Source organism: Schistocerca piceifrons, chromosome 2, assembly GCF_021461385.2.
Source record: "Schistocerca piceifrons isolate TAMUIC-IGC-003096 chromosome 2, iqSchPice1.1, whole genome shotgun sequence".
NCBI lineage: Eukaryota > Metazoa > Arthropoda > Insecta > Orthoptera > Acrididae > Schistocerca > Schistocerca piceifrons.
This window is the reverse complement of record NC_060139.1, coordinates 840,472,695-840,493,961: the sequence shown is the minus strand read 5'-3', so window position 1 is coordinate 840,493,961 and position 21,267 is coordinate 840,472,695. Positions and strand designations below refer to the sequence as shown.

General features: G+C 39.8%; 1 protein-coding gene and 1 pseudogene across 1 annotated transcript in view; both read right to left on the bottom strand.

Moving 5' to 3' along the window:
• Window positions 1-15,522, bottom strand: part of LOC124776996 (laccase-9-like) — a 162,524-nt gene extending 147,002 nt beyond the window's left edge. Inside the window, exons 1-3 of the mRNA XM_047252244.1 lie at window positions 15,505-15,522; window positions 15,122-15,333; window positions 10,828-11,038 (exon numbers count right to left, since the gene is read on the bottom strand). Of these exons, the coding sequence (XP_047108200.1) occupies window positions 10,828-11,038; window positions 15,122-15,244 (334 nt within the window). The 5' untranslated portion in view covers window positions 15,245-15,333; window positions 15,505-15,522. The remainder of the gene's footprint in view (window positions 1-10,827; window positions 11,039-15,121; window positions 15,334-15,504) is intronic.
• A 117-nt stretch (window positions 15,523-15,639) lies between these two features.
• LOC124775915 lies at window positions 15,640-17,447 on the bottom strand (annotated as a pseudogene).
• Window positions 17,448-21,267: the final 3,820 nt, after the last annotated feature.

Sequence of the window (21,267 nt, the reverse complement as noted above, 5' to 3'; positions counted from 1 at the left end):
TTATTGTATGAACAATATATGAAGAATGTATAACCAAACAAGAGTAAAATGTGTACTCATATAATTGGAATCGAATAATGTAACAAAAATGAAAACAAAATGACAAGCAATGACACTATATATAAAAAGGGAAGAGAATATGTTACAGACTATAATGTATGTAAGCAATGATAATGGGATGTCAGCAAATGAAGAGGATAAGTGTATTTTGTAATTGTATTTGTATTTTATTATGTTATGTGTACGGCATGTGTAAAGGACACTACAGAAACTTTATGTAATGCAAATGTATGAAAGGTGCTCAAAAACAAAGCACAAAAACATTCAAAACCTGGCTACAAATAGTTAAGTGTACTTGTGTTAAAACAATACATAGGTGTGGACATGGTAAACCAAAAATGGCAATACTTTGTGTAACATGAATTTTCTGTGCTCAACAACATCGTAAAAGCATCAAGGAGCTTACCTCGTTGGCAGGTGTTGGATATCTGGCTGGTCTCCCCACTGGATAAGTGAGAGTGGCAAGGTGTAACAAATTCCTCAGGCCGCTGATACGGAAACCATTTGTCATCGCATCAAATATTTCACAAAGGGTCACACCAGTGAACACGAGCTTCACAAATTTGTGCAGTGAAAGCTACTGTAAATGCATGACATGGGCACTCTGGCCATGTACTGAACACGTGAGCATGAACTGTGATGATAATAGATGTTGCAGCGTGCGCACACACTTAGCAAGCAAAACACTGTGCATATCCTGACTGACAACAATGGGATTATGCGGTTACAGCAAGCACTTTATTAGGAGAGAAAACTTATATATGTATGAATATAATAGAGGGAAACATTCCACGTGGGAAAAATATATCTAAAAACAAAGATGATGATACTTACCAAACAAAAGCGCTGGCAGGTCAATAGACACACAAACAAACACAAACATACACACAATATATGTATGTGTTGCCCATATAAATTCATAACCATTCAGGATAACTCCAATGGTTGAAAATAAAGGCTATGCCCATACTGGCCAGGATTATCAACCCTCAAAAAGGGAAATAAGCTCAGACACTGTGCACCTCCATATGATGTCAGAGCACAGAGGGGGCCAACTGAATTGAATCATATTATTTTTTCGTTCTTTTCTGATATATAAGCTATATGTAAACTAAATGGGTTATAGCCCCCACCAAAAGTAAATTAACCAGTTGTTTTGTGGCAATGATAATGTTTTGATACATTGCTAAATACTTGTATGAAACAAAATAATAAATACACTCTTCAGTGTATTAATTTCTGTATCTCCACCCTTTTGTTTCGATCAGTGGTAGCGTACGGACATATGCTTGGATCCATGATAATAGCATTGTTAAAATGTATATTTCAACTGTGCATTAAAAGTTATTAGAAAAGCAAAATTTATTCGCACATTTAAGATGTCCACTCCTATATCTTCATCATTTCACTCGCTGCTAAGATCCTGAATCAAGGGCTTTGGAGCAGACAAGAAGAATTTACGCGATGTCCTGGAGGAGCAATCTGGCATTGACATTGTCACAATCAAGACTAAACACAATGGAAGTAATGTGAAGCAATATGTAATGCAAATTTTGAATATTGACCTTGAATGTATTGATATTGGAGATCTGATGATACTGGAATCAGTTAAAGTTCAACCACGACTGTGTATAGGTTTATAAATTACCTTCAGATTTCCTTCAACTAGCCTTTCCAATCAAATTTTCAATTATTCAAGCAATAATTAATCAATTTCTGTCTCCCCAAATATACCTATTCAGAACAGACCTATAAAAGAAAGTGATAATTAGGCAAGCTTTCGGAACCTGTGGCTCCTTCTTCAGGCAGAAAGGTTGAAGGGAAAGGAAATCTCATCCCATCCAGTAAGTTCCGCCTGACCCTCAGATCTGAGTGACTTTTCCGAAATCTACCCCTTTTCCTAGACATGTCCAGTCCTTTTCCTCCACTCCTCTTCCTTCCCCTTTAACACTTGTGCCTGAAGAAGGAGACACAGTCTCCAAATGATTGCCTAATTATAACTTCCTTCTATGATGGTGTTCTTGCTGCTTGGTGAATACATTTTTTCATCAATCCAATTAAATTATTTTCTCAAAAACAGATTGTTTTTGTTGTTATAGTTATATATGTAGATTGCATCTAGAGTGAAAAAGATGTTTCCTACTGCAATGTTTGTTGTCTGTTTCACTCATGAACTGAATTTAGAGCTGTCATAATCCATATCAAAGATCAAAGAATGCAGATTTTTTTCTTCACTCTGCTTATTCATGCCAAGTTGACGAAATGAATTAGGGATCTATATCAAAACGTAAAAAAATGTCTGCCACATGGTGATGGTCTGCATCTCATTTGGTTAAAACAGTGTATGAGTATCACAGTAAACTGGTTTCATTTTTCAAGAAGAAAATAGAACCAGATGAGAAGTGGGTTATACCATACTGCTATTCATGGTTTTGAAATCTGATGCAAGATGTCAGTTTCAATTTCCTTCTACATACTTTTGCAGAGATTTTTCCCTCTCACTGATGGATCATTTGATGTACTGGAAGGCCAGAGATTAAGACATCAGCTACTTTGTAACAAAAATTAATCAGTTCAAAGACATGTTGAGAACCAAACATGACAGATCTGAAATAAATATATGGGAAAGAATTGTTCATGGCCAACATATGGAAGAACGAGCAACTAAAAATCCTAGGTATGATGATGCAGTCAACTTGGAAACAAACTTGAGAATAATATATAGCAAAATTTTGGACACAGTGATTGGACAGTTACAAGATAGATTCAGTAACAGGGACTCTCTCTTACTTTTGGAATTTTTAAACATTCATAATTTTAATCAACATAAAGAATATTTCCCTGAATTTGCATTACAATCACTAAAAGATGCTAGGGATCATTTTTTTATTTTTCCTGATTAAGATCACAGCTTGCATTTATGTATATATCAGGAGAAATGTGACATAAGAGTGTTGGCCATTTGTTGATGTTTATTAAGTCAAATAGTCTCCAAACAGCAAACTATGGAACTGTGAAACTCTGTAAACTTACTTCCACTATTCCTGCAACTAATGCATCAGTTGAGAGAAGCTTTTCAGTCCTAGAAAGGATAAAAAACGACATATATAGTTCAAAAACTCAAGAATAGCGTACCAACTTAGGTCAGTTATCAGTGACAAAGAATCTACTGCAGCAGCTGAGGTATGAACCTGAATTCAGCTTCATTACATATAAATTAGTTTCACATACAAAACTGGAATTATCTTTTATGACTGCTTATCTTAACAAAAAGTAGTGCCACTGGCCGTTGTTAATAAATTGGTAATGAACATGATGATAAATAGTTTTAGTGTACCATAATTTCTGGAAGTTGCATTTTAGGAATTTTGGTTTATTACATATTTACTTCCTTAGTTGGCCATTTAAGAATAATGATAAGATTACTACCATTATGATAGCTGTTCTTAGCTTTTCTCTTTTTGTTCAAGGCAGTTATCTTTCATTAATGCACTTTTTAGCATGGCATTCATGTGATCATAGGGCACTGGTTTGTATCTCATCTTGGGGAGTCCCAAACATCACTACAGACATTCTGAAGGTGTCTTCATTTGCATCTTCTGGTTGCATTTCCATTTTCCTTAGAGCTTTTTTTGAACTGATGTACCACAGCATTATTGTTTTTGTTTTGGAGTCAAAAATGTTAAAGATGTTGGAATCATTTTTCCTCTTAGACGGCTATAAAACCTAACCATATGATTATGCATTTGCTTGTTGTTCAATAAGTAAAGCCATAGGACATATTGGCGTTGCAATATATAATAAAGAATCACTCATGTAAACATGTTTTACTTGCAGTGGGCTGCTGCCACTTGTCATGAGTTGAAATTATTGGCCATTAAAATAAAAGGTTGTCATGAAGAGGTCACCAAAAATCCAGTCATTTTAATATATGAAAAATGTAATCAAACAATTAAATCCAGGATGGAAAGTAACAATATTATGAAAAGGAAAGTGGCTACTCACCATATAGCGGAGATGCTGAGTCACAAATAGGACAACTGAAACCACTCAGTTGCCTGAGACTGCAGTTGTGTGTGCGAGTTGTGTTTGCATGAGTGAGTGAGTGAGTGAGTGTGTGTGTGTGTGTGTGTGTGTGTGTGTGTGTGTGTGTGTGTCGTCTATTGAAAATGTAATCAGTAACTTGAAACTCAGAAGAGATCACATACTTATATTAGAACCTCTACTAACAATAATGAACAGTGTGCATTTATTATTGTGATATCTGGGGTTCTCCTCTCTCTCTCTCTCTCTCTCTCTCTCTCTCTCTCTCTATCTATCTCCCTCTCTTTTAATGAGACTACATCATTTTTATGATAACTTATATAAAATGAAAGCAGCCACTCAGCTGCAGTGGACTCATGTGTGAAGTACAGAAACACATAACAGAAGACAGTATTCATGCTGGCTTTCAAACTCTTGCTCTCTTCTACCAAAAGAACACACATTCGCACACACAACCACACAGGCATTCAAATGCACACTCCCACAGCTGCAGTGAGACTGATTACTGATTACTGATTATGAAAGCAATTGCCCTGGAAGACGGAGATGAAGAGGAGGTAGGGGGGATGCTTGAGACAAGGAAGGGGTACTGGGATACTGTGAGGCAGGTCTTTTGACAGATGACCATACAGCTGCACAACAAGAGGGAAGGAGTTCAGAGGGTAGAGCATGTAAGAGATATGTAAAGAGAGAGGGGGGATAGAAAGAAGTAATTAGAGGAAGGTGAAGATGAAAGAAAACAGAGGGAGGGGAAGAGAGAAAGGGAGTGGTGTGAGAAATGGGGGATAGAATGGGAGAGGAAGGGAGGGAGAGAGATTGAGAGCAAGACAGAGAATCCTCACATAGGGGAGAGGTGGTGGTGGTGGTGGGGGGAGATGAAGGTTGGTTGAAGGAGGCTGTACATGATCTGTGTTTGGAAGGAATGGTGTTGACAAAAGAGAGTAGGAAAAAATTATTGTGAGGCAGGGGAAACAGGTTAGTGGAAATTTAGGTCAGAGGGATAGTGAGAGTGCAGGATATGCTGAGGTGACAATTCCCATTTCTTTAGTTCAGAGAATCACATGCTGGAAGGGACTGTCAAACTGACTCATGTTGTGAAGCAGCTGTTGAAGTCACCTGTGTTGTAGTGCACAGCATGTTTGGCAACTGGATGGTCAAATCTGTGTTTAGCCACTCTTTAGCAGTGGCCATTCAGGCAAACAGAAGTTGGTTACTTGTCATGCCCACGCATAATGCTGTGCAGTAATTGCAGCATAGCTGATGTACAACGTGGCTGCTTTAACATGTGACCCTACCTTTTATTCGACAGGAATTGCCTGTGAGTGGATTGTGGCAGGAGGTGCTGAGTAGTTGTATAGGACAAATCTTGCATCAGGTTTGACCACAAGTGAACGACCCATGAGGATTCAGTAGGTTGGGTGGGCAGCGGATCACTACTTTGGGTGATGTGGGTATGATGTTGGGTAGGGTATACCTCATCTCAGGACATGACGAGATGTAGCCAAAACCCAGATGAAAGATGTGGTTGTGCTTTCCAAGGCCACGGTGATACTGGGTGATCAAAAGAGTGCTGTTCAATGGCTTGTTAACCTGTTTATTGGTGTCAGAGGAGGAGATGGCAAAGGAGATCTTTTTATACATGAGCTGGATAGGATATTGTCTGTCAATAAGGGCTTTGGTAAGGTTATCAGTATATGTGGATGACTCCTGCTTCTCACTGCAGATAAGAATTTACTCATCATGAGGCTCTAAGGAAGAGACTTTTTGATATGGAATGGGTGACAGCTATCAAAGTAGAGGTACTTTTGGTAGTTGGCGCACTTGTTATGAACAAATGTACTTATAGTGGCATCTGAGAGGTGGAGATCAACATCCAGCAATGTGGCTTATTCAATTGAGAAGGAGCAGGTGAAGCAGATTTGGTAGGAGGTGTAGAGGCTATGGAGGAAAAAGCAGAGTCTGGTCCTGCCATGAGCCGATATCATGAAAATGCCATCAATGAATCTGAACCAGATAAGAGGTTATAGGTATTTAACTGAGCGAGATGGCACAACGATTAGCATACTGGACTCACATTTGGGAGGATGACGGTTGAAACCCGCATCTGGCCATGCCGATTTAGGTTTTCTGTGATTTGCCTAAATTGCTTCAGACAAGTGCCAAGATGGTTCCATTGAAAGAGTGCAGCCTACTTCCTTCACCATCCTTCCCTAATCTGATGGGACTGATGACATTGCTATTTTATCCCTTCCCCCAAATCAACCAACCAACTTTAGGTACTGACTGGATAGGAAGAATTTCTCCAGATGGGCTACAAATAACATAGCATAGAGTGCAAGTACTTATTGCAGTACAGGGGATTTGTTTAATATTTGGCCTTCAAAAGTGATACAATTATTGGTCAGGCTGTGTTGGCTAGAAGGATTAGGAAAGAGGTAGTGTGTTTGGTGTCAGGAAGACTTTGGGAAAGACAATGTTCCTTGGACAAGGCCATGGGCATGGGGCTTGATGTATAAGGACATTGTATTCACAGTGACCAACAAGGAGTCTGATGGTAACAGGACATTGACAGTCAAAGGTGGTGAAGGTACAGGGTAGTGTCTGGAAAGTAGGATGGGAGGTTACAGAAAATAATTTGGAGTTGTGTGGTCAATAAAGGCAGAGATTTGCTCTGTGGGAGCATTGTACCCAACCACAATGATATGACCAGTAATGAGACCTGTGGGTTGTGGCTTGGGTTTGGGTTTGTGGAGTTTGAGGAGAAGGTAAAAGGAAGGAGTACAGGGGTATAAGGGGGGAGGGGAGAAGGGGGAGGAGTGGCTTGTGTGAGGGAGGTTTCGGTATAGACCTACATCTACATCTACATCTACATGACTATTCTGCAATTCACATTTAAGTGCTTGGCAGAGGGTTCATCGAACGACAATCATACTATCTCTCTACCATTCCACTCCCGAACAGCGCGCGGGAAAAACGAAAACCTAAACCTTTCTGTTCAAGCTCTGATTTCTCTTATTTTATTTTGATGATCATTCCTACCTATGTAGGTTGGGCTCAACAAAATATTTTCGCATTCGGAAGATAAAGTTGGTGATTGAAATTTCGTAAATAGATCTCGCCACGACGAAAAACGTCTTTGCTTTAATGACTTCCATCCCAATTCGCGTATCATATCTGCCACACTCTCTCCCCTATTGCGTGATAATACAAAACGAGCTGCCCTTTTTTGCACCCTTTCGATGTCCTCCATCAATCCCACCTGGTAAGGATCCCACACTGCGCAACAATATTCTAACAGAGGACGAACGAGTGTAGTGTAAGCTGTCTCTTTAGTGGACTTGTTGCATCTTCTAAGTGTCCTGCCAATGAAACGCAACCTTTGGCTCACCTTCCCCACAATATTATCTATGTGGTCTTTCCAACTGAAGTTGTTCATAATTTTAACATCCAGGTACTTAGTTGAATTGACAGCCTTGAGAATTGTACTATTTATCGAGTAATCGAATTCCAACGGATTTCTTTTGGAACTCATGTGGATCACCTCACACTTTTCGTTATTTAGCATCAACTGCCACCTGCCACACCATACAGCACTCTTTTCTAAATCGCTTTGCAACTGATACTGGTCTTCGGATGACCTTACTAGACGGTAAATTACAGCATCATCTGCAAACAACCTAAGAGAACTGCTCAGATTGTCACCCAGGTCATTTATATAGATCAGGAACAGCAGAGGTCCCAGGACGCTTCCCTGGGGAACACCTGATATCGCTTCAGTTTTACTCGATGATTTGCTGTCTATTACTACGAACTGCGACCTTCCTGACAGGAAATCATGAATCCAGTCGCACAACTGAGACGATACCCCATAGGCCCGCAGCTTGATTAGAAGTCGCTTGTGAGGAACAGTGTAAAAAGCTTTCTGGAAATCTAGAAATACGGAATCAACTTGAGATCCCCTGTCAATAGCGGCCATTACTTTGTGTGAATAAATAGCTAGCTGCGTTGCACAAGAACGATGTTTTCTGAAACCATGCTGATTACGTATCAATAGATCATTCCGTTCAAGGTGATTCATAATGTTTGAATACAATATATGCTCCTAAACCCTACTACAAACCGACATCAATGATATAGGTCTGTAGTTCGATGGATTACTCCTACTACCCTTCTTAAACACTGGTGCGACCTGCACAATTTTCCAATCTGTAGGTACAGATCTATCAGTGAGCGAGCAGTTGTATATGATTGCTAAGTAGGGAGCTATTGTATCAGCGTAATCTGAAAGGAACCTAATCGGTATACAATCTGGACCTGAAGACTTGCCCGTATCAAGCGATTTGAGTTGCTTCGCAACCCCTAAGGTATCTACTTCTAAGAAACTCATGCTAGCAGCTGTTCGTGTTTCAAATTCTGGAATATTCCATTCGTCTTCCCTGGTGAAGGAATTTCAGAAAACTGTGTTCAATAACTCCGCTTTAGCGGCACAGTCGTTGGTAACAGTACCATCGGCACTGCGCAGCGAAGGTATTGGTTGCGTCTTGCCGCTTATGTACTTTACATACGACCAGAATTTCTTCGGATTTTCTACCGGATTTCAAGACAATGTTTTGGTGTGGAACCTATTAAAGGCATCTCGCATTGAAGTCCGTGCAAAATTTTGCGCGTCTGTAAATTTTAGCCAATCTTCGGGATTTCGCGTTCTTCTGAACTTCGCATGCTTTTTCTGTTGCCTCTGCAACAGCGTTCGGACCTGTTTTGTGTACCACGGGGGATCAGTTCCACCTCCTACCAATTTATGAGGTATGAATCTCTCAATTGCTGTTGCTACTATATCTTTGAATTTGAGCCACATCTCATCTACATTTGCATAGTCAGTTTGGAAGGAATGGAGATTGTCTCTTAGGAAGGCTTCTATTGACACTTTATCCGCTTTTTTAAATAAAATTATTTTGCATTTGTTTCTGGTGGATTTGGAAGAAACGGTATTGAGCCTAGCTACAATGACCTTGTGATCACTAATCCCTGTATCAGTCATGATGCTCTCTATCAGCTGAGGAGCTGCTGGAGGTCTTGTTGAGCTTCTGGGATGGGTTCATGGTCACAAGTTTTGTACACAGAGGTGTTGGAAAGCTGTCAAAGACCCTCTGCCTTGTACTCACTGACTCATGGCCACTCTGATGGAGCCTTTGACTATGAGAAGAGCAACATGGTCTGAATTGGTTTTCAGCTAATGGATAGCTGTGTGTTCCACAAGAGTGATGTTGGCAAGGAATTTAGGAAAGGAAGGTGAAACCAGGTTGGAAGTGAGGAAATCCTGAAAGATTTTCAGGAGTTGACTGGTTAGAAGGAGAGGAGGATCATGGTTGGAGGGAGGACAGTACCTCCAGAAGCTCCTCAAGGCCCTAGCTCTGCTCCACAACCTGATACCTGATTCCACATCACTCCTCACACCAGCACCCCTACCTCCTCCCACTACACTCTTATCTTTTACCTGCCCCTGAAACTTCACAAACCAAACCCCACAAGTCTCCTTACTGGTCATCTCTTTGTGGCTCCCACAGAACAAACCTCCAAACTACTCACATCACCCAAGGTAACATCCTGCCGCCCATCCAACCTACTGAATACCTTTGTCTATCCCTATATGAGTTCTGATCATGCACCCCACATTTCATTTCCTTATGCTCGAAACAAGTGCAAGTCTCATCCCATACACCCACCCAGCACCTCCTGCTGCAGTCCAGTCATGAGCATTTCCTACCCAGTAAAAGGCAGGGAAACATGTAAAACCGGCAGTGTTGTATATCAGCTATGATGTGATCACTGTGCAGCATTCAATGTGAGCATGATAAATAACCAACTGTCAACTCACATGTACAGCCACTGCCAAATGGTGGCTACCACAAATGCAATCATTGAGATGCCAAATATGTTGTGTACCACAAATGACTCAACAACAGCTTCACAAGATGAGCCATTTGGTTACGCCCTTCCAGCACAAGTTTCTCTGAATCTGCAGGTGGGAATTGTTTCTCCCGTGTTTCCTGCGATCTCACAATCCCCCTGACTTAAACCTCTGCTAACCTGTTTCCTACTGTATCACCTTGCCTTTTTGCTTCTCTCTTCCATCCACATCACTGCTTCCCTGTCCAAGTTCTCTCTCTCTCTCTCTCTCTCTCTCTCTCTCTCTCTCTCTCTCTCTCTCTCTCTCCCCCCTTTTTCAACCATCTCCCTTTCACTCCCCTTTCCTTACATCCCTCTTCCCCCCTTTCATTCCTTACCTTCCCACGCTTCCCTCTCTTTATCTCTTATATGGTGCACACTCCAAACCCCTTTCATCTTCTTGTGCAGCCATTCAGTCATCTGTCAAAAGACTTGTCTCATACAGTCCTGCTACCACCTCCTTGCCTTGTGCATCCTTCTCTACACCCTCCCCAGCTCTATCTCATCAGGCAGCTGTTCTCAATAACTGATAGTCAATAATCAGTCTTTCTCCAGCTACAGGAGTGTGTGTTTGGGTGCCTTTATGGTTTTGTGCTTGTATACTTCTTCTCAAAAAGAAGCAAGAGCTTGAAAGATAGTGTGGATATTGTTTTCTGTTGTGTGTTTCTCTGTGCCACACTTCAGTTCACTGTAGGTGAGTGGTTGCATTTCCCTTATTTTATGTATTGTTCTATGTAAGAATTTCCATTACAGTTATATATTTATGAGCATTTTTACCTATGTGTGCATGCCATAGATGAGTTCCTGCAACATCTGCCTTAAAACTGTACTGAAATTCATTGTATGGCTGAATAGGACATTGTGTGACGTAAGGAACACCATCCATGTATTGTCTTCCACGTTGGTGTAGACCATGCCAATGTATCACAGTACCCTCATTATCAAAGGCATTTATGACATTCACTACAATTATGTCATTATGACATACCTGAAAATAAGGAAGAAATTTTAAATTCAATAAATACATCATTATTGTGCATTCAAATATTGTATCCATGTCTCTAAAAAGTCTACGTTTAAGTTAAGATGCCCATCAGTCTCATTTATTTTTGCTCCCCAGGACAGTCACGTTTCTTCTAGCTCTGTCCCAAATTTTTTCAAAGGTAATTCCAGACAGCTGTTTGTCATGGGTTTAACAACTATGAAATGATTTAGCCTGAATTAGACATTTATTTCACCTGTATCAGTATATTTTGTTATTAGTTTTAATTAAGTTGGTACAACTTTATATTGCAATAGATCAGTCTAGTTGTTTTTCTTCACCAATAACCATACTTCCCAGTAAGAATGAGTTCAAAAAAGTGAAAGCGCCCCCTTCAATGAACAACTGCAACAATTTCCATTGATTAGTGACATTAGTTCTTCAGACTCAAAAGGAAAAGTGAAATGCAATGCGTGTGCTTCTAGTTTCTCAATAAGTCACAGACATTCTAAAGGAAGTCTTCAGCACTGATACTTATAGTTGCTCTGCTTGTATCCCTTTGTCTTAAAAGGTAATAATAAAATATAAATTAATTGACTTTTTTGTAAAATAATTAAAGTGATATTTTGCATTTATTACATTTAATGAAGATTTTTTAAAACTGTTTTTGCAGTATCAAAATTTATATTGTGTCCTGAATTTGGATCTAGAAATTATGTTCAAGTTATTTCAGTACACAATTAGAGGCAAAATTTAAGAAAAGATTTGGTTACCTTACACCAAAACTTAAATTATGAATCTGTAAGGTAAAAACACCAATGGAAAAACCAGGCTGGACTATAGCAACTAACACTATAACATTAGAAATAATTAGGAGCTTGAGTTCTGAATACATTAGTAACTGAACTAACAGCATACTTAAAACACAGGTGCCAGTTATAAAGAATCCTCCCATTCAGAATATGTGCTTTGTGAATGTCTGGGACATACCTCTCATGAAGCAGCATATTTCACAGAGTAATCTTTTGACTCTGCACTGTGCATACATTTAAAGCATATCACTCTTTTATAACTGCATGGGATCATAATGTTATCTAAGCAACATTATTGCTTAAATTTTACATTTCTCCTTCTCTTTTTTCCTTTTAAATTTATCATCATTTTATTTATGTCTTTCTTTTTCTTCCTTCTTTCTTGTTTAGCAAGTTCTTCTGTTTTCTTAAATAAGGTATTCCAAGATTTGCATGTTAGGAAAAACTTAATCACTGAATTTGTCTTAATTTATCTTATTGATGTAGTTAGTCATTGCAGAGTTTCTTTGCAGTGGAAGATTCTCCATGTCAGTGGGATAGATTTCTATTCTTCATCAATACCTAGAAAGATTAACCTTTAAGTGTGTGGAAGCAAGGTACTACTGAATGATAGACAACATGGTTATACGTGAACTGTTTTATCACATAGAGTGAATTTACAGTGCTTCCACACAATTACAACATCAAGAACATGCTGATAGTCTTTGCTTTTTATCCCCCACAGATCCTCTCCCTGGCATGCCAGAGACCTTTCAACCTCTCAAAGCTCTTGACGTTTCCAAAGAGTTCCCCCCACCTATGGGGGAGTATGGAACACTGTGGGTTGCATTAAAAGTAAGTGACGTGACAGACGACAGACCAGCCATGCTGTGGCTGGTGCATGAGCAAGACATGGTCAGACCATTTCTCTTTGAGGCACGTGCCATATGGCTCCTGCACAGTGCAGTTGTGGTAAGCTTTTTTGATACATTCAGCATATGGAGGTATTTGTTGTCTGCCATGGAGGGGGAAGGGGGATACTTGCAAATGGCATACAGGTGCTTGCACCAGATGTTGAGACGACTGTCTGATGTGGCTGTAACATGATTCGGAGGTGATGTGCAGAACAGGCGATGCTGACTGTAGCTCTGCGAGTGACTGACTAGATGGTCCTGGTACCAGAGGTGAGGTTTTGGTGGCGTCAGCACAGTCTGTTCACTCGTGTTGGAATTGGGTGGTCTGATGTCTGAGAGGCGCATTGTGTGGTCATCCTGCAGAATCCAAGCAAGTTTGAGCCTTGCAAGTGACACTGTTGTTGGTATGCTGCATACTAGCATGTTGAACATCTGTTTCCATGGAACAGCACTTTGTAAGTGCCTGTGTATGGTGGCTGGAGAGCTGGATGTATTGTGCCATCATATATCATTATGAACTCAAACCAGCGAAGGTTCTTATGAATGAAAATTTTTGGTTGTGTGTGTGATGACAGTGGTGGCATGTACACATCTGAATACGTGTGCAAATGTGGTCCACTAATATCGGCAGGTCAGTGTGTGCTGTGTCAAACTATGCTGTGCAAAGTCTGCCAGAAGCAATAGGGTTTTGCTGAATAGGATCTCAGCGAATGATACATGGATGTCATGTTTGTATGCCAACCAAATGCTGAGGAGCAACCATGGCAGTGCGTTAGACCAGAACCCATCACAGCACATCAGAGCCACTGTATAGTCCTGTGCCACATCTCAACTATCCCATCGCTTTGTGAGTGACAAGATGTGGTGTATGTGTGATTGATATTGCACTACTGCACAGGTAGCACAGGGCTGTGAAGAGAGGTGACACAAACTGCTGGCCCTGGTCAGTGGGGATCTCTTCTGGGATTCTGAAGTGCATGTTCCACATTTCTATAAATGTGCATGCCATCATTTACATTGCAATATTGCAGATCAGTACTGCCTGAACCCATCTCAGTGTTCTATTCATAGCCAAAAGCATGTACTGGAAGCATTCTGATCAAGTAAGAGGTGCTACAATCTTGGTATGTACTTATTTAAGCTTGTTTTGGGTATCAGAAAGCGTCCAGCTGTGCCTGGGTGTGTCGGTCAGTTTTGCTTCATTGACAGGTTAGACACCTTGTGCCCACCTTCTACTGTCTTGCTTAACCCCAGGCCCTATAAATCTGGCCATGACAAGGTGCATTGTTGTTCAGATTCCTGGGTTGCTCAAATTGTGTAGTCTGTTGTACACTTTCCGTCACATTCTAAGTGACACGATGAGGTGTATTCTGTCTTGGGACATGTTGCACAGCAGTGTTATCTCAGTACTGGGTAAAGTTTGGCATTCAATATGAACGTTGGTCATCTGATCTGTCATGAGTTAATTGGTACAAGGGTCATTGGGTTCCTCTGTGACCACAAGTTCATAGCCGTATTGTAACAAAATTGCATCAATCCACGAGAGATAATATGTGATTATGTTCACTGCCGCTTGAACATAGCGGATGTCAGTAGTGTACTTTGAAATGAGGTCTGAGTGGTAGAAATTGTGTGGGCTGACATCTTGAGGTGAGTTCTTGATTTTGTCCACAAGTGGGTTACAGTCGGTGCAAACCATTATGTTGCACCCTTCTATGTCCTCTCAAGAAAGTTTGTTCACAGCTTAGATTCTGAGTAGCTCATGACTGAAGGCAGAGCACTTATACTGGGAAGACATGAGCTTCTTGGAGAAGAATCTAAGTGGCTATGGTACAATGCTGAAGATTTACTGCAGCACAGTCCCCATCATGTTGTTGCTAGTGTCTGTTGTAAGGGTGAGTTGCACATTCATGTTGGAATGGGCTAGGGTGAGTAGTGATTGTTTTGAGGTGTAGAATGCTTCTTTTATGCTCACCATCTATTTGACCATTTTTTCCATGTTTGTCCTTTCTGGCCAGCACATCTTTCAGCAGCAGTTATGTAGTAGCACATGTGGTAAGTTAAGGCAGTAAAGGTTTAGTCTGCTGACAAAATGATGTAAGTTGTGATATGCCTTCAGTAGTTGCAGGTTCTGGACCATGCACACATGCTCCACCAGGGGATGGATGCCATCTGCTGTTCAGTGTGTGGCCCAGGAAAGTAACCTCAGGTTGTTTCAGCTAAGATTTAGACTTGTTAATGATACTTTCCCTTCATGGAGGGCAACTAACACTTGCTCTAAATGAATTGAGTGGGCATTGAGGTTAATGGAACAGATCAAAATATCATCTAAATATGTGTAGCAGTGCAGGAGGTGAAAGAAGAGCCTAACAATGATTTGTTACCTTGTTTGGGCCGCATTCTTCAAACCATATGCCATACAATGGTACTTGAAGAGCCCAAACGGAGTAATAATGGCAGTTTTCATTATGTTGTCTGGGTGCATTGTAATCTGTAGGTATGCCCATTTACAGTCAATGAACTGAAAATTGTTGTGACTGCAGGTGTATGAATAAAATCTTGTTTGTTAGAAATCAGGTAGCTGTCACGAACTGCCCTGGAATTAAGAACCCGGTAATCACAACAGAGCCTTATGGTCAGAGCTACATGAGACTAGCAAATAAACTTCGAAAATTTAGCATTTTGAAATTTGAATTTAGCTTTTTATATCTGAATTTATCATTTACTTTTTTGGTTTCTTTATGCAGTTAAAAGACAAAATTCTTACCTTAAAGTTTGATTTTTCTTTTTTTGTAATAACAAAAAGAAGAAGAAAATAGGAAATTGATTATTTATGGAACACATCATAATAATTTTATTTCTCATTCAAATTACCACTCACTATACACCAATATGAAAATTTTTATCTATTGAATGCAGTCACTGAAGTTGTTTCAATAGTGTCTGGCTTCATTGACCTCCTCCTGTCACTTACAATTAAATTGTATGTTGAGACATACCTCTCCACATCCACACTATTGATAGGTGCCCATAGTGTAGATAAAGCAGCATTTCCAAATTCGTCATATTTAAGCTTTTCAAGTAGGAGAAGCTGCAATATATCAGGCTTCTCATCACGCCTCAAACAGTCAATAAGGTGTCGATGGAATGATGAATATGCCTCAATAAAACTGTCAGTTGGAATCCTGTCAAATTTCGGGATTGTTTTTGCTATATTAACAACAGCAGAATTGTCCAAATTTAACTTCGCACCACAAACTGCAGGGCTGAAGAGCTTGCCAATGTTTTTGTAAAAAATATTAGCTGGGTCTGGTGCTGTGTGTTTACATAGCTTTGGTAAACTTTTCATAGCAGTAGATTTAAGACAACTTTTTGCAGATGCTTTCCGTGCCTTGTTTTGGAATGTGTTTATATAATTAATAGTGCCTGTTGAAAACCAACCTTCAGAATTTCTTTTCAGTATTGATTTAATACTCTCAAGTTCCTCCCATAACAAATGTGCAAATGGGTAAGTCGTTCCCTCTAGTGTTGTGGTGAAACTAACAATGCTAGCACATTTGTCACTTACAAATTTGCATTGCAGGATGACTATATCTGAGGCAGCTACATTTTTTAAGTGATCCAGAATGAGCTCAATGGCAGCATTTTTGTTTTGCAGTGATCTGAAAAATTTGATGATAGCTGTTAAGTATGTGTCCAAGTACTTCACTGCATGGAACCAAGGATTCCACCTCGTGATTATCGGGTCGGGAAAAAGGTTTTTTGGCAGGTGAGGATATTTTTCTTGGAGAAACTGAAGGTAGGCACTTTTCATTTTGCGAGAGTGCAGGAATGCCATTTTCACTTTACTCACAATAAAATTTAGCTCCTTTTGTTCTTTCATAAAGATGTCACCGACTAAGTTCATTTTGTGGGCCCAGCACTTGAAATTTATTAAATGGTCTCCAATCAGTACTTCAGTACTTGAAGTGCCTCAAACCAACATCCCATGTATGCAGCAGAGTCTGATACTAAACCCACAACATTTTCATATTTAATGCTGTAGTCTTTTAGGGTATCCACTATGGCCTGGGCACAAGTACTTCTGTTAGCAACATCTAAAAAATTGCATGAAGCCATATACAGTTTCTGTTCGGAAGTTGAGGTCATTGTCCGAAATAAAACCGCAAATATGCACCTTCGATTTTTTTCACTTGTTTCGTCAGTAATAATCACAATACGTACATCCTTCACAGAATCTCTGATTTTTTCTTTCATTTTGTCACTGCACTTACTGTCTATCTGAACTTGGTATACAACCAGCACCGGGTACATATTTGTTCAAAAAGGACCTAACTTCAACGTTATCTAATTTTGTCAATGGTATGTTGGCCTTTAAACACATTTTAACTATATCGTGGTGCACACATTCATTGTCAGTTTTCACTTTTTTGGCTCTGTCTAACATCTCGCCAATAGCAGCTTGCCTTTTTGATGAGGTTCCTGCAACCACTGCAGACGCTTTTTTTGCCCTGTGACTAGCACTATTAATGTGTTTTTCTAAATTGTCCTTCTTCTCCCAGTTGAGCTTCTCATTACAAAATCGACACATAAAAGTGTTTTATCGTGAACATAAAAACCTTCTTCTTTAGGATAGCCATTGCATCGCTCCAGCAAACTGACTTTATGCCTACCCATTTTTAACACACTATTATCACTTCGCAACACTCACAAAACGTTACATACACGTGTTTACACCATATGGCCAGATCCACACACTTCGGCCAACAAACATTGGTGCCAAAGCATTGGAGTAGAATCCAACTCGCGCATGCGCAGAAGCAATGGTCAGATCTTACTGGAGTTGACTGAAGTAGGCTATCTCAAACAAACCTAATATAAACACACAACTGATTATGAAGCATATCAGATTGTGAGGTTACGTTGTATTTTTAAAAATTTTCGGTTAATGTGGATGGAGAGACGTTTTGTGCAGTTCAGGAGAAGTAGGAAATTAGACTGAGCATGAAATTGTCTACTTCTACTTTTTAATTGAAGAGTAACAGCCATTGCGGTAACTAGAACAGCTGATATACAGACATCATTTGTGTAAATCGGTTGAGCAAAATCGCTAAAACAAGGAAATGAAATTCGGTTTTTATCTTACGGAAAAATCTTGATTTTAATAGTTTTCACTAAAATATGCTAATTTCAATGAATTTTGCTGAAATCTGCAAATTTTAATAAATTTCGCTGAAATGCGTTGATGTTGCATTTTATCGCACATTTATAGCATAAACGAATTTCACGTAGCTCTACTTATGGTACTTCTTATTTCACTAGAAGTTTGATCCAGGAAGCCCACAGACTGTCTGACGGTCGCATGATCCCCACTTGGAGCGGTTCATCAGTAGCGTTTTTTGTGATCTGCAGATCTACTGAACAGAGGTGGCATGTTTTATGATGGCTGGACAGACTTGTCATTACAATGTGCTGCATTGTACTATCTTTAACCACACACCTGAGTGCTAGGGAGTGGGAGGTGGGCACGGCACTGGTTGTGGGTACCATATGGCACTGCCATCGTCAGCTCTCATACAAGTTCAGTACATTTCAGGTGGCATAGATTGCGGTGTCTTCTGTGCCAAGCATGAGCCATTTGAGTGTATTGTGTTAATGGCATGGTGATGATCGATTCCCATGAACAGATGATTTACAAGCACTGGTTCAGCAGCATTTGATATCATGGTGAGCTGCAGGTCCATCAGCAGGATGACAAACCATAGAGTCCATGGAGCTGTGTTGCATAATAGGTTAGTATCAATGTTAGTTCATAGCTGGCACCAGTATCGTTAAGGTTTGTTGAGTTGTTGATGCCGGTCATACAGTTCCTCATAAAATTATTCAAAAAAATGAGAAAGTCAGAGTAGTAAAAACATTTTAACAGTGTCCTGTTTGTTCATCTGTGGTAATGGAAAGATGATATCATTGATTAGATCTGCCTGTTTGGCCAGATAACAGAAGATGTTCACATATTTTGTAATGTTGTTGAATATTCCAAATGACTCAAAAAGACTTTCAGCCATGGCAAACCACTGTGTTGGGTGGTCTTTGTTGAATGGTGGCAGTTTGGGGTAATTAACACTCTTTGGAGGTGAAGATTGTGGGACACAGGTATGGTAGTTCAGTGTGGGTGGTGATTTCGCCTTCAGTGATTCATAAATGTCCCCCAGTGTGGCTTTACAATATGTGGCTATCCAAGGTCATGTCACATGGAATGCATGGGAGGCATGAGCCTGTTGGGAACGTTATGCAGAAAGGTTTGAGCTCTTGTAGAACTGACTGTTGGACAGACGACTTGTGTGCTCTGGTTAGCATTTGTTGCATGGGATAAGGTGATTGCCAGTCAGTAAAACTGATGCATAACTGGTTGCAGAGAGGTGTAATTGAGATGCTCATATTTAGAATGTGATGCAGTAAACACAGGTGGAAAAGAATCAGCAGTTGCACCATGTTACGATAGGCACTGACATGTTAAATTGTTTGTGGAGGCATGGTCCAGTTTGAGCTTTTGTGCAACTGTTGCATAGTTTAGCCCTGCTGACGATAGTCCATAATACACAGCTAGTTTGATGAGAACTGGATGCAACTTGTTATAATCTAACCAGAGCATGCTATTTGTGGTTGGTAAGACACTAGCACAAGAATTGTGTTGGATAGTATTCTGAATTGTTGCACTGTCCAATGAACATTATCCAGGGCACTATGTAATAAGCAAACAGCATGTGGTAAGATGGCTGCCAATTGTTTGTTCAGCACATCGGACCATGTTGGTATGGAGTTTGGGTGCTCATATCCAACACACAGTGCAGAAGATGTGGAAGGCGCAAGATTCACATTTGATGTACGCTGTGGAATAAACTGATTCGAAGAACAGTCTGTTGGTGTATTGTCCTCGAACTATAATAAGAGACCATTGTTGTGAGTCATTGTTGAAATTGTTCACTGTCCATGTGATCACTATAGAGATTAACAACACTCTCACTTCCAACTGTATAATCAGCACAAAAATGACATTGTTCTTTATGCACTGTACTCAGGTTTCTGATGTAATCAGCACTGATTCGGTGGTTCTGTAGATTGTGTTGGTCACCTTGTTATCAAGGGATCTGACTGAATATCATTGAACAGCAAAATGACACACATTCAGAGGGAAACATGGTGTCACCAATGTGGAAGTAAACTAGTAAGCCATACTAGAACCACTACTGAATCATGTACGATATGGTTTTACATGAAACAATGGAAATTCCACGTTGCAACTCAATGAGTCACCTTTATGGCGAGTAGCAATCTATCACAATATGGTTATACATGAATTGTTTTATTGCATAGAGATAATTTACAGAGCTTCCTCACTGTTAAATCAAGAATGCACTGCTAGTCTCTGCTTTTTCTCCCCCAAAGATTCTCTCCCTGGGATGTCAGAGAGTTTTCAAGTTCTCGAAGCTCTTGTTGTTCCCACAAGAGTAGGTGTATCTGTGTTTCTTCACTGCCATGACCACAAGAACTCTTTCTGTTACTTTCCTTTGGACATGGCTAAGACCAGTCCCATTACACTTTTGGCTTCACTGGATGACTACTTTGGATGAAATCACTGGAATTTCCATAAATTCAGTAAGTCTCTTAACAACTAATCCTGCACCGTTTGTAGCCTCATTAGCATTAAGGTCACTTATGAGCTCAGTTCAAGCAATTTCTTAAAAAAACTTTTAATGTGAGGATCTTGCTACAAGGTCCAAAAGGACATAACTCAGTCAATTTCTTCCCCAGACATTTCATGAAATTAGTGTTACCTAGATTCCATAAACACAACCATGCACAAAAACTGCTTGCAGTAAAGCCTTCCAGACTATTTGTTTCCTCAGTTGCAGATAAGATTTGAGAAAATCGTTTTTTTGTTAATATTTTGTCAAGATATCTTTCTGGTACACACAAAACTTCCCTCATAAAAAGAATAAGGCCTCCTCTAGTTGCGGGCACAATGTCAAAACAATGAGTCTATGCTTTTGTAAATTATGACAATACGCATCTCTGTAAGTTCTTAATCAAATGTATAGATGGCAGATAAGCAGTCTTCACACCTATGTTTAAGAAAAGTAAGAACAACAAATCTCTCTTAAAAGGTACATTTTCTGCCCACGTTGTAGATGTGACAGACTATTTTTTACTTGAATCATGAATGTTTTGGTCCAGCACCATGTTTTATTTTCCTATTATGTATCTTTGGTCTCATGTTGTCAGTGACATCCTCACTAAATCCCAAAATAATTTTTTTACATTTTTTTCCCCTCTTTTGTCACATTAAGATGCCTCGAAAGCTAAACTTCCTGTCTAGTGGTCATGTCTGTGTTCTTTACCTACCAGTACATAGATTGCTTGATTGTACACTGCTGGAATAAAAATACTACACCTTTTCCAATTCACTCAATATTTATTGTTGCTAAATGCATATGGAGTATATGAAATGGTTACATTTATAGATCAATAG